This window comes from Melanerpes formicivorus, unplaced genomic scaffold (assembly GCF_026170545.1).
Source record: "Melanerpes formicivorus ecotype bairdi unplaced genomic scaffold, bMelFor1.0.p_v2 SCAF_5, whole genome shotgun sequence".
NCBI classification, from domain to species: Eukaryota; Metazoa; Chordata; class Aves; order Piciformes; family Picidae; genus Melanerpes; species Melanerpes formicivorus.
In genome coordinates, this window is record NW_027142357.1 from 20,899,417 (window position 1) to 20,917,234 (window position 17,818).

Here is a 17,818-nt window from a genome sequence, read left to right on the forward strand (position 1 = left end):
GAAATATATTTAGAAACATCAGATTAAATCCTACATTCACTTGGCAGTTAAACACACACAACCCGTTCCAGTTTTGAGAGGAAGAAACTAAAACTCATTTCCAGAATTTAAAATGCTGAAATACTTTGGTAAACTGCAGTCTGTGTATAAAAACAGCCAAGGCATGTCAAATCAGTCCAGCCAGCTCAGTATCCTGTTTTTGTGTGGCCACAACCATACACCCAGCTAAGAAAAAATACAGCATAGAGCAGGACTACAGACACTGACACATCTTTACAAATACTTACTCAGCTTCCAAACATTTGCAGGAAGTGGCTTCCTAAGACAAACATTTTCTGTATATTTATTTACTTTCATTGACTTACTCTCTATAATGCAGCTTCTAAATTTCTAGCCTATGCAAAACAAAATTAATTTTTTCATCTAGCCTCTCTTCTTGGGGGCTGCTTGGTGTTAGGAGACTGACACTGACCCTGTGTTTCAGTTACTTGGATCTCCCACATTCACATTTTTAATGTCAAGACAAAGACAGCTCTGCCAGGTGAAAACTGTTCTAAAATTGTTTCCAGTAAAAAACTGTAGAACAGTACACCCAGGTTTCAGTGAAGTCCTATTGCTGTAATAACTGCCTCAGTGCTCACTACAGGAAGTGCCTGTCAAGCACAGCATTTTGGTAAGTGTGTTTGTTGATTCATTATCTCTACCAGACGCTTTTGCATTTCTCCATTTCCAGTATTCCTATTCCAGACTTCTGCAGGGCTCTGGTCTTGGATGATTTACATTCTTCCATCAGCTGCTTCTTTATGGCCAACTCCTTCTCTGTCTTCTGCTCAGTCCTATTTATCTGGCCTTTTTGGTTTTCCTCTTGCAGAAACCTTGTCCACGCCATATCACCTCCAATTTCTTGGAAGCTGTGGTAAACTGCTCTTCTGTTTTCTTTACTTGTGAGTCTTCTAAGGTTCAAAGTGCTGACTCTGGCACAAACCCTGTAAGGCAAAGACCACACCATTTCTTGTGCTGTCTCTCATGAGCAAAAGGGAAAGGGAGGAAGAAGGGGGAAAGAAGAGCTAAGGTTTAGCCCCCTCTTTCAACACCTCTTTTCCATACTGAGAATCCTAAATGAGAAAATTGCTTTCCTTTTTAAAAGTCAATCTGTGCAACAGAGATTGCTGGTGATTCACTGTCTGCTGCATAGGGCATGGTAGTCAGCTCTACTATGTTTACACCAGAGGATATAGACTTCAGCAATTTCAGAGCATGCACAGATGGCCAGCTCTGCATCTGGCTAGCTTTATCAGAAAGCCAACCTAGCAAAATTCTGCTGATTTAATAAGCTAGATCAGCTCATGAAGAATCAGACAAATCACAACATAAATTGGAAAAATTAAGACAGTACATATGGTATAGATGGGATGGGAAAAAGAATAGAAAGCTGAGAGATGGCTTGGAACAATTTATATGCCTACATTTGAGAATGCACCATGATTAAATAGTAAACAAGCTTCTCCTTCATAAAAGCTAAGTTGAAGCTTGAAAGATAAAAATTCTTCTAATTCATCACAAAATCATATGTTCTCTCTGTACACATGTGAAGAGGCAGAACCACCCCTTGTAAATTAGCCACAATCCTGAGAGACATGTTTAAAAGAAATAGTAAAATGATAAACATAGCAACACTTACCAGATTATTCCACTGGGCGGGTGTTCTTACAGGCAGTTCAGCTGGCAATGCATCTAGAGAACTGTACATCTACATGCGTCTCCAAACATCAAGAAGATTTCAAGCTTCATGGCAAAGGAAGTGGCCAAGAAGTCCTCATATCTTTTTATGCACTAGTTGAATCCAAGACCAAAATGAATTCTGTGCTGGTATCCCAAATCAGGACACTATCTTGACATGGATGGAGTACTGTTGAAAGCACATATCTTTTCCTTCCTTGCAAGTTATCTTCATATCCTTTGCTTTGATATAGCATGGTTCAAAGGCAGCATGAATAGAGGGCTGTTCCATTATAAACACACATTTTTTAAGAAATCTGCATGCCTGGACTTCAGGATTTCTTGATCTTTGCCTCCCAGCAGGGACTGAGAAGGTCCAAAATATTCAGCTCAAAAGTGGTATGACATGATCAGAGCAAAATGTTAAGCCTGACTGCTATGTATACTTGCTCTTGAAACACATAGAGCAAACAACCAAACCTGGCTGCAGACCAAGGTTTAAAACAGAAAGATGAAATCCAACCTTCATGACTTCAGGCCAGAAGGCACTTGGTACAGACAACTGCAAAACTCTGTAAGGAATCAACTGACAAAACCACCTAGGGCGTAGCTGCAGCAAAATCACTCCCACTATGAGAGCCTAACCGGAAGAACCACTGCCTACTACATCTGTTGCAACAGGAACGGAGTCACTGCAATTACTTATCAGTTACATCACACTGCAGAATAATTCAGTGCTGATCCACTTCTTTACACTGATAAAAAATCCAATTTACAAAGTAAAATAAACCAAAACTAAATCCATGCAATTATGTGCTAATGGCTAAAAACTAAAAGAATAAAATTAATATTGCTGCTTCAAAATTATCCGTCTTGTTTTGTCCACATCTCTCTTCAAATAGACTCTTTAAAACTTCTAACCAGATACTCAAAACAAGGCAAAAGACCTGTATTATTTGAGTTTATTACTCAAATATAAATACACATGGTCTCATGTAAGGCATAATACACATGAAGTATGTAACTAAGAAAAAGCATTTAAGTACCTTATAATCTTGATCTGGCAGCATGTTGAGTAAGAAAGTCACCATCTTCTGTGGAAACTCGTATTTTATTGTCCAAAATAACAATTCTTCTAGAAAGCATTTATGCTTCAAAACATCCATGATGGATTGATCTGCATAAAAGGTTGGAGGAAGGAATGTGTAACGTCGTAATTATTAAAACCAATGGTAGTGAAGTTGCACTGTACTATATAAAATTTAGGAACAAAAAAATTAAGATTTTGGTGTGGTCTATAGGCTTTTGTTGTTTGTTTTTTCAAAAACACTGGGAAAATGAACATTGCAAACACTGCAGAGTCAGTCTGTAACAACAAAAACGTCCTCCCAGAGAAGTCAATGAAAGCTTTCAGTACAATGCTAGTACCAAGGGTTCAGTTTTCATTGACTGTATTGAATTGTATCCCTTCCCTGCAGTAGCTCCACTGACAGTAAACAACAGCAGCAATTTGCACAATATTTACATAACACAGGGAAACTGTTAATGTAGACTACTACTTAGCTGAAGTGAAAGCAGCAAAACAACAAAATATAATTTATAATAAGTTATGAGGTCTATTACCTACAAACACTGAAATTCTGTTTACAATGCTCTAAAAAAGTCATTTGTGCTTCTCCTAAGCAAGAATTACCTCCATTTTCCACCATTACCAAAGGTCAGAATTCCCCAGCCAAGTGATCAATCAATCAATCTCAGCCCAAAACCTCTCAGAAATTGCAAAAGATCATGGGGAATAATAGACAATTAAAATGTTAGGGATCTCCTCAAGACTTTCACAAACCACACAAAGAACAACACGTTTTATTCAGTATATTCTACAAGAGATTAAGAAGAAATTATTTTCACAGAGTCATTAAAGATATTTTAATACTAAATTATTTTGTAAAGCACTATGTGTCATGCACTACAGCAAACACATGGTGATCATTTGTGTTCTCTTTCTTGTCTCTTGTTAAGAAATTGTATGTGTGACTATTGCCCATGAAAGATTGGTAGCCTGCACACTGAAGTCCTCTACCCACAAAACAGAGAGCACAGGTACATGCCAAATGCCCCCGACTGAGAACACCAGGTATGAAGACAAGTGACACAACACCTTATCTGTCACTGATGTGCAGCCTTCTTTGACATATGTCTGACAGTTGAACAGCACACATCAAATTCTTCACACAGCAGTTTCAGGCAGGGAAAGAAGAAGATACATCCACTTATACCTGCTACAGAATTTAAGTAGGCAGAATGATCTTACCCAACTTGGAAAATTTGCCAAGAACACTGGGTTCCCACTCTTGTAAAAAGCACCACATGATTTTAAATTTCTTTCAGAAAATTAGAAATAAAAAGTGCCTGTGGTTTTAAAATTGTCTTAAAACATCAGGTATTTCAGATGGATGAAGGTTGTGCAGCAGAGCAAAAACTAAAATTCTCTCAATACTCAGTCCCCCATTTCAGTGAACTTCAGCATAAACCCTTTATTTTCTTTAAAGAAATCTTTTATTCTTTCCTACTGCCATAGACTCTTGTCTCCATGGAATATGAGTCTTAGCATCCCAAGATATTCCAAACAAATAAATAACACTTTATGACCTAGAATGGGACAGGGAGTCTGCTTATATGGAAAAGGTAAATCTGTTTTTATTCAATACTCAGTTTTCCAAAATTTTCTTTTCATACTCTTATTTTATACCCTATTGGACATAAAATATGAATACTGAAAACTTCAGAAAACTATTCAATATTTAATAAAAACAGATACTTACCCTTCCCCCACTGGCAGACTCCCTCCTCTGGGGCTGATATAAGGAGCTATCAAGATCATGAGAACAGTTCATGTTGGGATGCCTCAGAGGGGGAAATACTATAATCCTGAGGGGAAATGAAATGATGAATTGAAGTATCACTTTTCCTGAAATGCTACTGCTGATACTGATTTTCAGATTTGGCAGCTTCTCACCCTGAGCCACCTCCCTGCCTATTTTCCATAACTGGTTATTATGCATCAGAAAATCAGATTTTTTTCTTGCATTATCTGACTCAAACTTATCTTTTAGTCAAGCTAACAGCCTCTAAAACTTCCTTACTCAAGTAAGGAAGGTTTCCTTGGATGCAAGTTCCCTGCACATCTCCAAAACTACCACCTCTTCCACATTATTATTCTCTGCCACAATCTTTCACACACTATTTCTAAGATAGCTCTTAACAACACTATTGCCAAAACATTCAGTTCTCTACTTTTCCAGCTCCCCTGTAATTTTCCTTCACTCTGAAATCACTAGAAACGATCAGTCTTACTTTCACATACTCCTCAGAACACCGTTGTAACTTTTTACTGACTTCATGAACCCTTGGATTTCAAATTCATGTTCTAAACCTCCACTCCAAAACCTTTCCAGAAATTTGTTTAAGTTTCACCACAGCTTTTCACTTCAAGGGTCTTCTCTCAAGGCTTGCAATTTCTTTGTGCTTCTGCTGTCAATCTCCTTGTACTCATATCAGAAGAGTATTCCCTATTTAGCAGCAAGAGCTTAAGAATTATTTTAATATTTATTAGCACAAAAACATGCAAAGGACAAGCAGAGGTTAGGGCTACCTTGTGTCTAGCCTATGTTCGTTGCTGAATTAAAACTTGCACTGTTCTCAACAGGAAGTACTGTTCACATTGGACTGGAAACTGCATAGAGGACTAAATTTAGGAAAATAATGAAGTCGTTTAAGTATCTAAGGCATTACTAGAACAGTACAGAAAGACCAACTAGAACCACAGACAACCCTTCTCGCCTGCCTGAGAACACAATCATACTGTACAGTGATATAATGAAAAAAAAAAGGTTAAATACATAAAAAACTTGTTTGCCAAGTTATATTGCTAGCCACATAATGAAAATGGACTGAATTTTAAGAAGTCAACTTACAATATAAAGGTGACAAAATCACTGGTCAATCAGTCCCAGACAGTGGTACTCACCCAACAGAAATGAAAGTTGCCAATTACCTGTTTCACTTGCCATTCTTTTTCAGACTTTGCTATGCTTAATACCTGTCATGTCCAGCACTACTGCGCTTGAGAAGTAAATTAATAGCCCTAGATAATTTTAAAGGCAGACAAAGCAAACAAACTGAGATCAGTATTTTATAAATACCTTTGGTGGTGCTGCTTAGTTTCACCCTCTTGCGCTTGCCCACACCTTGGCTACCATCCTGGTCCTCCTGGGGTAGGGGAAGAGTTTAAAAATTGACAATGGTATGTTTAGAATCTTATTGCCAAGAGTCAATACACTCTCAAAACTCTGGTTTAATTATCAAACTAAATCAGAAAAGCCCTGAATATACTCTCTTACTAAAAAATTACTTTTGCTGTGCACAGAAACCATGGACTGTGCAACTCATTAGAAAAAAAACAGGGGCTTTTTAAATGCACTTTCCCCCCCCTAAAGGCAACATTATCATCTGCAAGTTCAGACATCTTCCATCTATTTAATTAATTTTATATGGTTACCTGTTTTGATTTCTGAAACAGATTTCTACAAAAATGTTTAACACTACAAAAGTTTTAAATGTTACAAATCCAAGGTTTCAGCAAAGGTTACAAAATGAAATGCAAGGTAAAAACACCACCACCACTTTACAAAAATCTAAGATTGGGTGTTGTAACAAGAATGCGTCATTACAGGATTACACCAAATGCTGCATGGATCTTTACTAGCAGTGGTAGTCCTAATGAAACAATGGAATTCTGGAAAGATTACTACTAGAACCAATAAAAGGAGAAATAATTAAAAGAGGGATCTACAGTTAAAAGTAAGTAATCAATATCCTTCTCCTCTAAGCAAATGTCGTATTATTTTACTTACAAACTTCACTTCAATGACAAAGAACCTGGTATTCAGGAAGAGACTGTGCTTCCTTGAGGAGATAGATTACTCCTATTTTACATCTAGGAACTGACCAAAAGTATCATGTTAATTAAAGGTCTGAATTTTTCTGTCCTTTTAGTACCACCACCTGAAAATTCATTTTAAGATGGACATAGATTTGAACTCTTCACTGTCCAGTGGTCTTTGTGAAAACGTGCAACTTCATACTTCAGTCAGGAGTCTGTGCTTTCACAGGATGTTTCCATTCCCCCTTCAGAGGGGCCAAGTACTCTAAAGCAAAAATCTGACCTGCTGAGATACTACATTTTAAGTCTCCTGCCCTGAAAAACAGGAATCTAAATTGCTGTAGCAAGAAAGTTGATAGCTGGAGGTCTCAAGACCTCCTCCATTGCTTCAGTTAATCAAGAGGGTTGCTATAGGGGCCTTAACCAGAAAATTATGCATTTTTGTGTACAAATTGCAATTAACATGTTGGACTGTAGCCTCCAACACTACTGCTTTGGCAAACAAAATGCATTTCATCCTCTTCAGTATGAGTAAAATTTAAACATGTAACACTCTTCACTGCAATTTAGGAAGTGATTTCAGTAATAAAAGAAAATTGGAGAGACTTCATGAGAAACACTTTCTTGAAAACTATTTTCCTCAGTAATGTTAGACAGCTGCTTTCCATTGCCACAGTAAAGTAGATTCAAATCTTAATGTCAAGTGCAGGAGTTTTAAGAGCCTTGAGAAAGCGAGTGCTAAGTCACACAGTATCTGCCCAGGGATAAGAAGTAAATGTAGAATACCTTGTTTTCACCCATTGGATAATGCTGTGTAAACATACTTGAATTAACAGCAAAGATCTATGTATATTTACTTTATATACTAGAATATTAGTAATGTGTGTAAGGTGTGCCACATCTATTGTAAATTCAGGTAATAAACTTCATGTATTATTGGATAATATACATAGATTTTGTGCAATTATATTAAACAGCAGTTGGAGAAAATAGCTAAGTAATAAGGCATTGAGTGCTCACTGAACTACAAGGTCAGCCCAACTAAGATACCCAATACAAAAAGACTTCTTTGTTAGTATGGAAAAAGTGTTCAGGGACTGAATTTTGATTCCTTGGAATATAAATGTTTCTTAAATAGAATTGCTTTAGAGAGGGTCTTCTTGATATTTTCCTTTGTGTAAAAGGGGAAAAAAAAATACACGCATAAAAGTAAAAAAACGGTGAGTCCCCTCCAAAAAACCACAGGATGGCACAAACTATTTGAGAAGCACAAGTGAGCTTTCACTGTTTTGAGGGGAGGGGAACAAAACAAAACAACCCACAACCCACATGTATCTCAGAATACATACATCCTTCAGATTCATTTTTAGCTTAGAACCATCTACCACTGTAGAAGTGAACTGTGCAAAACTTTTCAAGTTACTTGGTTCCCTGCAAAAGGACCACTCTAATTTGTGTCTTACATAACATTTGTAATCCACCTTTTCACTTGTGAAACAATGCTGCCTTTAAGACTCAATTGAGTAAAAAAGAACATCAACCACTTGAGATTCATCTTAAATACCAGAGGAAGAAAATCCAGTTAAAAATGTATTCTTGCCACACTTCTTAATTAGAATATGTATTTACTCTGCTGTAAGAGAGTATAAGAAAACATTCAAAAAAAAAAAAAAGCTGAAATGCCCTAAGTTACATAGAAGGGCAAGGGAGAGGAACAAAGATCAGAAACCAAGATAACTTATTCCTCATTCCTCAAAGAAGCATTCTCTAACAATATCATTTTTCTAATAAACATTTCAGCTTTCCATCTGTGCATTTCTGTTCTAGCTTTTGGATTAAAGGACTAGACTTTCTTTTCAGCAATTCATGTTTTTCAAGCAGACCATGATCAAGAAAAAGATTACAAAACAATTAACTCTTCAGAGATGCCATTAACTGAGGGTTGTGGGTTGTTTTTTTTTTTGTTTCCACACCTTTTAATTGCATACCATACTGTATCAATGTGATCTGATATGAAAGGAAAATTCATATACTACAGAATATTTAGAGTGCCTATTCTATATGTTACTTCCTCATCCTTTTTAAAATTTTCTAAATACAAATTTTAACACAGGGTCTTGTGCTTTTTACAACGAATCTTGAAACTCTATCCTAGGTATGTGATTATATGCAGAAATGCAATTTAGAAAAATCACATCTGCACCAACATCATAAAATACCTACATGTGTATTTGTATCTTGGAGATCAGAAAGAAAAAACCTCTCTAGAAAATAAGCAGCTTGAACTAGCAAGCTATAATGTAGTTGCTCTAATTCCTTGGGAAAAAAAAAATCCTGATAAAAAAACTCTTCTCCCTAAAATACATCTATCTCTACCTTCAACTTCTTTCCTAAAAGAAATGTCAGTGATACCCAAATCTCTCTTCAGACTTCACAACTTCAGTTTACTCTCCTCTCCTCATAATTTACAGGAACTTTGCATTATTTTAAAGTTTGTTATGCTGCCCTACCAGAATGGCTGCTAGGGCCTACTTGTTTAAAATACACTTTAAATAGTAGGTCAAGAAGACAATAAACTAATAACCCCTACTAGAATTAAACCTTCATATCTACTACAGCCCAATCTAAAAGGAAATTCCCTCCTTTTTACTTCCACTTACTGTGTTTGGTCAAGTCTACACATGGGAATTTACCTGTAAAGAAATTCTCACTGCTGCTACCACCAGTTCAGCTGGATTCTGAAGTACCAAAACCTGCTAACACTATTCACAGTATCACATGCCTTAAGTCTGGCTTTAATGAAGTCCAAATTACTTCATTGTGACTTTTGAACTACCTACACAAGTTTCTTCTGTATTACATACATAAATTAAACTGAAATAGTATCAGCAAGAGTAAGGATTTTTCAAGAGGTTATTAGCAAATCAAAGGTATGAGATGTGTTCCTTTATATTGCCATTATTTCTGATTATTAAAATGGAGACAGTGTGTGATAGAAGACAAGGTTTGTGGGATTTAGCTGTAAACTCTTTCTCCCTGTCTGTTGCAGTTACTATGTTTGAAAAACAGTCTCACCTCATCTGAAGAATCCCCTTGTCCTGATGCTGCTGTAGCACCTGCTAAACCTTTTGAAATAAAAAATTCAGAGATTGCTTTCATAAGTCTTATACGAAAAGAGAGTATTTTACAACATTTAATGAGCCACTATGAAATACTACACTAACTTTCTTGAAGATACACAGCAGTGGACTGAGAATTTGGAGTAAGATTTCCAGGTATTACAAAGTAGGTTCCACTGCAGAACTTCAACATACTGAGCTAATGCTGGTGGACAAAAAGCTCAACATGAGCTCTCAGTGTGCACTTGCAGCCCGCAAAGCCAATCAGATCCTGGGCTGCATCAGGAGAAGTGTGGCTAGCAGGTCGAGGGAGGTGATCCTCCCCCTCTACTCAGCCCTGGTGAGACCCCACCTGGAGTACTGTGTCCAGTTCTGGAGCCCCTATTACAAGAGGGATGTGGAGGTGCTGGAACGTGTCCAGAGAAGGGCCACGAGGATGATCAGAGGGCTGGAGCACCTCTCCTATGAGGACAGACTGAAGGAGTTGGGGCTGTACAGTCTGCAGAAGAGAAGGCTCCGAGGTGACCTAATTGTCGCCTTCCAGTATCTGAAGGGGGCCTACAGGAAGGCTGGGGAAGGACTTCTCAGGATATCAGGTAGTGATAGGACTAGGGGGAATGGAATGAAGCTGGAGGTGGGGAGATTCAGGCTGGATGTGAGGAGGAGGTTCTTCACCATGAGAGTGGTGAAACCCTGGAATGGGTTGTCCAGGGAGGTGGTCGAGGCCCCGTCCCTGGGGGTGTTTAAGAGCAGGCTGGATGAGGCTCTGGCCAGGCTGATCTAGTGTGGGGTGTCCCTGCCCATGGCAGGGGGGTTGGAACTAGATGATCCTTGTGGTCCCTTCCAACCCTGAATGAAACTATGAAACTATACACTCTTTCAGAAACATAAAAAAATTCTGACCATCTTCAGTGATCAGAAAAAAATCCACAGCGGTTTTGTAAAAATAGGTGGCTTGACACAGTTGCAATGACAAAATTCCATTAGGAGCAATTTCATCTTGCCTACTCAAATTCCACCAATTCTGTGACTGGGAAATGATGCTTAATATAATTAGCAACAAAAAGCTAGTATGTTGAGCATTGTTGATAGAATTAAAGTAAGTTCTGTCATTCAATGGTTTACCAAGTAACAGGTACTTCTTTAAGTTTCATTATGATTTTTCTTTCTAAAATAATAAAATACTTTATATAAAACCCAGAAATAATCAAGTCCACCCTTAAAATATTTTTCTACACGAACCTTGAACTGCTAATGTGCTAGTTCCAGCTCCTTGTTCCTGAATACCGCATGCAATTTTATCCTCAGGAAATGCCAGTCCAGAGCCCTTCAATGCAATGAGGTACTTTTCGTGACTTTTCTTTGCACACGCATTCTCTCCAACACCTTGAATACATATGTAAAACAGCATCAAAGTTCAATAGCAGCTACCTTGTTCAGATACTTCATATTCTATAAAAGCAATCAACAAAATGGTCCTAAATGTTTTAATAAGGTGTTCAACTACAAGATGTAGGAGCTAAAAAGTCTTTCAAACTGCTGAACTTAAACCCAAAAGGCCAGAAACTTTCTCAGATTTCCCTTCCAGGGACATTTTCTTCTAAATTGTGTACTTAATTTCTATATAACCAGCACTGCCCCATTAGCACTACAGTGAAAAAAGGATTTGTTTTGCTATTTCAGAACAGTTGGTTTGGGACAGACACCTATGATTTCCAATGAGGGGGAAAAATTAAATCACCAACAAAACCAAAAACCACATAACCAAAAGCAACCAATGAAATGAACTAAGAAACCCCAGTGCATTTGTTATATAGGAGGAAAAAAAAGGAAACATAAAACAAACTTCAGAGGCACCTTTCCCAGGTGCTTCTCTTTTCAAATAAAGTCTTGGAGACTGTCCATTCTTTAACTAACTATTTGCCCAAGCCAATAATGGCAACTTAAATCTAAAGTAATCAATATTTGTTCCATACCTATGCAAAGGACTCAAAAAGACACCTTCAAACACAAAGAAAACAAGATGGTGGTTTCAGATTAATAGTGACTGACAAACACTTCCAGATGCATTGTATTTGGTACAGGATGGAAGTGTTAAAAAAAACAACAAACCACCAAAACACCAAACACCACCACCATACACACAAAAAAAAACCACAAACCAAAAATCCACAACAAAACACCACACAGAAAAAAACAAAAACCAAAAAGGCTTTGCACAGAAGTGCAGGACAGACAATGGCCTCTTGCCATTCAGGTCTCCTCCAGAAATCTTTTTAGGTTTTTAGTATTCCACTTTGAATAAGCTTGATATGCCTTATTTGGTAGTACTAAGTCACCATGTTCATTTCATTTAAAAGAACAATGGATTTATTGTAAAAACTTTTTTTTAAATGATGTATCAACATACAGTTATCTGGAAGACATAAAATAAGAGGGTTTTCTCTTACAGATCTTAATAACAAATGTTGCTAGTCTCCCCTTTCCATCAACAATGAAAAAAATATCCTTTAAAAAACATTTTTCTATGGTTTGAGGAGACAAATAAAAACATGCAGAAACTGAAGTAATAAACAAAACATATGCCCTTGCATTCTTCATAATTTTAAAATTATTACAAATAACATAAACATACCAGAGCTAAGATCTTTGTAGAACTGTTGGCTAGTCAAAACCTGGGTAAGAACTGATCGCATTGCTCCTCCCATTTTGGTCAAGTCTTCTAGAAAGGAAACATGAGGTTCCAAAACCTGGAGGATTTTGTGAAGGTCCTTCTCTGATGGCAGATCAAGAGCTGAAAACCACATAACAGGAACTTTTGATGTAAACTTAATTTGGCTAAAACTTCACAACACAAAACAGCTATGAAAAACCATAAAAGAAATTCATTTACATATTCATAATGCTCTAAAATTCACATCCACAAATTTCAAGTTAACCCCAATTTCATTTTCTGGACAGCTCAAAGTGCTAGGTAACCCTTAAGACATATTTACAAAGCTCTTTAGCAGAGAACAAAATCAAATTGCCAAGCCAGGCAGTAACTTGGTTAGGAAAAGATGCACAAAATTAAACGACAAACTATAGATAGCATTCATGTATTCATTCATATATAAATGACTCCCACAGACCGCAGAACAAGAGCTAGCAGCACGGTAACATATGCTAGATACATGCAGATTTAAAACATACCAGGCTCATTGTACCCCTCTCTTAAGTGCTGAATAAGACTAAAGATGAACTGTGGAAGAACTAATTCTGACATCATCAACAAGTCTTTTGGGACACATGGAACATTAGAATTTGACTTAATCCGATGTCTTTTACAAAACCTGTAAAACAGAGGAGAAAAATGTTAGCCAAGCGCAGCAGGCATTAACATATATTAAGAAAACCATTACTTTTCCAATTTTTTCCTGAGAGTATGTACGTTACATTAAAGATACTGCAGAAATGGTATACTGAAATTCCAACTACTATGTTCAAATCACTTTATTCTGAGACCATCAAACTGCAAAGCTGTCAATTTTTTCCCCATCTTCCATTGAACACTGAAGAAGCAAGAACACTGAATTTTTCTTTTATCAAGACAAACCTCCCTATTTCTAAACAGGCTAACTGAAAATATGTAACTAAACCAGTTTCTCTCCTTTCCATACAAGACTCCTCCTTCTTTGAGGACCATTAAAGTATCATCATCTTCAATAGAAGGAGGAAGTAAGAGAAAGCCCAAGTACCCAAATGTAGGAGAGGAAAACAGAAAGGAAAAAAAGAGAGGATAAAAGTCCATCAATTAAGATGGCAGCTTCACAAGACTAGCTAGCATCTTCAAAAAACTAAAGACTAAGAGCTTCTACTTTGGTCTTACATATTAGAGGTAACATTTTGTATTCAGAAAAGGTAAACAAATTCAGTACTAGCCAAATTATTTCCAGCTTATGTATACAGCCTACTCTTCCAAGGAGGAGGGAAAAAGTGACTGACAGAGTTCAGTGACAACTGACAACTTCATGTTAATTAACACACACAGAGATGTTTTTTACTTTTGTCATCCACTTCTGCAAGTGACATTCACAGAAGTTATAAAAAATAGTTCACTTTTTCACTTTCATCATTCAGTTTTGTCTCATCCACATACAGAAACCTGAACTGCTATAACTAACAAATCTGCCTTCACTATCTGTGTTGCAGTATGGTACCTCATTTACTATCTTAAAGTTATTTGGTTTCACTTTCACCACTAGACTTACAAGGAAAGTTCAAAAGTAAATACAGACTTAAAAGACACATAAGGAAATAATTACTATGCAATAGTTTTAAAACCTTCTACTGGTCCCTTCCACAAATTTTGCAATCAGTCAAAAGACATTTTCACTGGTTATGATCACCAGATAACGGAGCCACAGTAACAAAACTCACACATAAAGGCATTTTGAATCCCAGCCTCTAAGTACAAGGCTTCCCTTCACAGGAAATAAAAAAACCTCCATTCCACAAGAAGCACACCACTCATGAATAGGTCTATATATTAGTTATCCCAAATTTAACATATGCTGTAACTGACAGTTATGAATCATGTCTTCTCCAGAGATTTACATGAAAAGCATTATTAGCTTACACTGTGTGCTGCTATTACAATATTAATACAGGTTCTGGAAAATCAAAGACGAACCTGAATTCAACTCACTGCAAGGAAACAGACTTCCACTGTCACATGCAAAAACTACAGCAGTTCCAAACAGGCAACAACTTCTACATATGAGGCCTTATACTTTAGAGTAAGAATGTCAGTATCATTTTGTAAGATGAAACATTTTCTCTATGTATGGTTCAAAGGCTGTGGTATTATTGTTCAAAATCAATACAGTATTGATTTTGTTCGTAACCAACAGTTAGAAACATGTATTGGGTAAGGACCCCAGAATACATCCTTACTGACTTTAGAAAAACAGTTTAAATCAGAAGGAACACACTTGCAAGTAGAGCCAAAGCTGAGCCTATCCTTGAATGGACCCACAAACTTGTTGAATTTTAGCATTTTGATAGACTAGAGCAATTCAGAAGAGTAACACAATCTTCTGATGCAAAAACACTGTCTTTGTAAAAAGGATGGGTGCTCTGTGACGTAACTACTGCATTGTGATTGCACTGAAGTACAGCTTACCTTTACCAAGTTTGATCAAAAAGACACAATTCACGCACAGTATATTTGTGCAGTAACAGATAGCTAGCTAACTTACAAACGAAACAGCGATTCTCTTCGGTGCATCTTTTTCAAATATCATAGCAATTGCAAAGTAAAGCCCTTGCAAGTTAAAAGGTTATCAGTTAAACTGTTAATGGAAATATTATTAAAATTATCTTAATTCACCCATTTGCATGTATACAAGTAAGTCTCCAACCATTTTATCCAACAGGAACTGGAGCCTTTTCAGTTGTGAAAGAAACAGTCCTCCTTAAATGAGCATTATTGTTTCCTTGCACTGAAGAGGGCAGTGACAAGAATACCCTTCAAATCTATCTTTAAAAGGTGATTTTCATGAAGTTCAACATTAAAAAAGTTCAAAAGAAAAATATTTACATTCAAATGCCCTTGCTCTTCCCAAACCATGAGTTCATACACAGTCTCCTTGCCCGGTTGCCTTCAGACTCACGTTAATTATTTACCTTAAAGCACATGGACCGTACATCTTGTATTTAAATAATACAAAATAATTATCCAAAATAGAGTAAACAAAAATATTGTTCTGACAAGATTTAAATAGGTCAAACACACAGCATGTAGTATTTTAGCCCAAATACTTCACCTGACAAAGTTCTAAGCAACTGTATAGTTACAGACAAATGTAAAACCAATTTTCATTTGTTCAGGATTTGAGCACTATGTACAGATGTCAATAAAAATTAGCAACTTGTGCTGAAGATACCACTTTGGTCAAGCCAAATCTTGTCCAGCAGACAAGATTCATATACATGTAATTTGCAGTTTTATTTGAAAAGTGTCCATGGGTTTCAAGCCAGAGCTATTATCATGGCAGGCACTGTGCAGAAACGTGTCCTGATGAAGGCATCAGAAATAATTATTTGGTCCTTGTTATTGTAATACCCAGACTGCTATCTCTATCACTTCAATGTAAAGAAGGCTCCTATTATTTTTCAAAGATGACTACTCAAATCCTTCTCAGAGAAGGGCACCTAGCATACTATTATTTAAGATCACCTTCAGCTGTCAGATACCATTCCAGGATATTTAAAAAAAAATAGTAAAATTAAAAATCCTGATATTCTGCAAGAGATAAGGAAGAATAGCCTGAACTCTGACTCAACTTATGTTGTCATTTAGAAAGATCTAAGAGACAAAAGCTCTAGAAGAATGTGTACACCCAAACATGTTTTATTCCACTGCAAACAGATCAACAGCTCCATGTAGATTACATATATACCAGACAAATAACAGTCCACCCTGACATAGCAAACCTAGAATCCTGGACAGCTCATTGTTTCACAAAAAGGGTAAAGGGAGCTTAGAAGGTTTGACTAGTCAAAGCAAAGGAACTGAAAATAACACTGGTTGGCCCAAATCTAAACAAGATTGTTCCACAGACCCCCAAAACATTAGCTCTTTTTAAATTGAATGTATACCAAAGTATGCTACAAAGCAACAGACATGTTATACAATAAATAAACCTATTTCAGACAAGGCAAGATACACCAGAGTTTTATTTTGTGAGCTTAGTCTTCAGAGTACTGTTCTGTTCTTCAAACTGAATAGAGCCTATCAGAAAAAGCTTTGAGGCAGATTTACCAGCAAAGGTTCAGGCTTCTAAATGTTTAAAGTCATGTATATTGATCCATTTGAGCATCCTATTGAGGCATTTGAAACAACTGCATGCTATTCCCAAGGCATGTATGTCATAGTGTCTAGTCAGGTGACAATTCAAATTATCATTTGGCTGTTAAACATTTGGAAAATACTGCAGAAACTGATTTAGAGGTTGATGCAACTCTAATAGAAACATTCTTAGAAGAAATCAAGGTAGGCAAGTTTGTGAGATGACCATATGCCACGACTGACCTGAAATCTTTTTTGCTTTCTGAGGACAAGGCCTAACAGCAAGCTCTGCTAAAACCACTGAATGTGGAATCCTAAGAGGCAATAAAATATACTGAGCTTTACATCTGAGGGATGGGGGAGAAAGGCTAAGGGAATAAATTATTTACTGTGGCTCTTCGAAATGTTGTGATCAATGTGAATTCCAGAATGAATTCCTATACCTTGTATGTGTAAGATCATATAGAGAAGTTTTTGTTCTGAAGAGTTACACCCACCAAAGTACGCAAGCATGGCTTTATTCATACCCTCATGTCCAGCTAACAGGCAGTACAGCTCAGGCTTCTCCTGAGTCACTGCAGCCAGAAGTTCTTAGTAGCCTAGAAGACTTCAAAAGCAAAGAAGCTGCACAGAGTTGATAGAGATCCTACAGAACACCATTTGTACCAGCTCACGTACAAGGTACAATCCTGAATACAAGCACATTTTTACATAGCTTCCTAATGCTCACAGGCTGAACTCCTTGATAATATGTAGCCTGCTGAATTACCCATGTTTCAGCAACTTCTTGAAGAAAGGTCCAAAAGAGCACATTTCCCTCCTTCATGCTGCATTACCAAACCTAACCTAGACCTCGGAGAACTGAAACCTTTTTGTCTACTGCTAAATAATGCAAGTGGTAGAGTCACAGTGGCAGGAATAACCTTGAAGCAGCAGCATGCTGTACATAAACCAAACAGGTGATTTGCTGTTGCAAGACATTGCATCAAGTAACCACGTAATGTACTTCACGCCAGTAAAATAATTACTTGTATGTCCCAGAACTCAGCTGCAAGCAGACCTGACTTTTCTGAAGCGGATCACAGCTGCTACAACTCAACATGATACAAGAAACTTTAACTGATTAACATATTCAGAATACATCCAAAAGTAACAGTAATAGCTTTCTCAACAGCAACTTTGCTTTTATGTCACACTATGAACATT

The 17,818-nt window shown here is 37.0% G+C and overlaps 1 protein-coding gene across 6 annotated transcripts in view; it reads right to left on the minus strand.

The window, feature by feature from the left end:
• UBR3 (ubiquitin protein ligase E3 component n-recognin 3) overlaps positions 1-17,818 on the minus strand; it is a 103,106-nt gene that overhangs the window by 80,671 nt on the left and 4,617 nt on the right. For 5 of the 6 annotated variants that reach the window (XM_068138634.1, XM_068138633.1, XM_068138636.1 and 2 more), the window contains exons 2-7: positions 12,973-13,112; positions 12,416-12,574; positions 11,023-11,166; positions 9,737-9,786; positions 5,922-5,988; positions 2,766-2,896 (exon numbers count right to left, since the gene is read on the minus strand). In XM_068138634.1, coding sequence (XP_067994735.1) covers positions 2,766-2,896; positions 5,922-5,988; positions 9,737-9,786; positions 11,023-11,166; positions 12,416-12,574; positions 12,973-13,112 — 691 coding nt within the window. Of the gene's footprint in view, positions 1-2,765; positions 2,897-4,541; positions 4,644-5,921; positions 5,989-9,736; positions 9,787-11,022; positions 11,167-12,415; positions 12,575-12,972; positions 13,113-17,818 lie in introns of those variants that run through there. The other variant, XM_068138638.1, reaches the window with a different exon arrangement.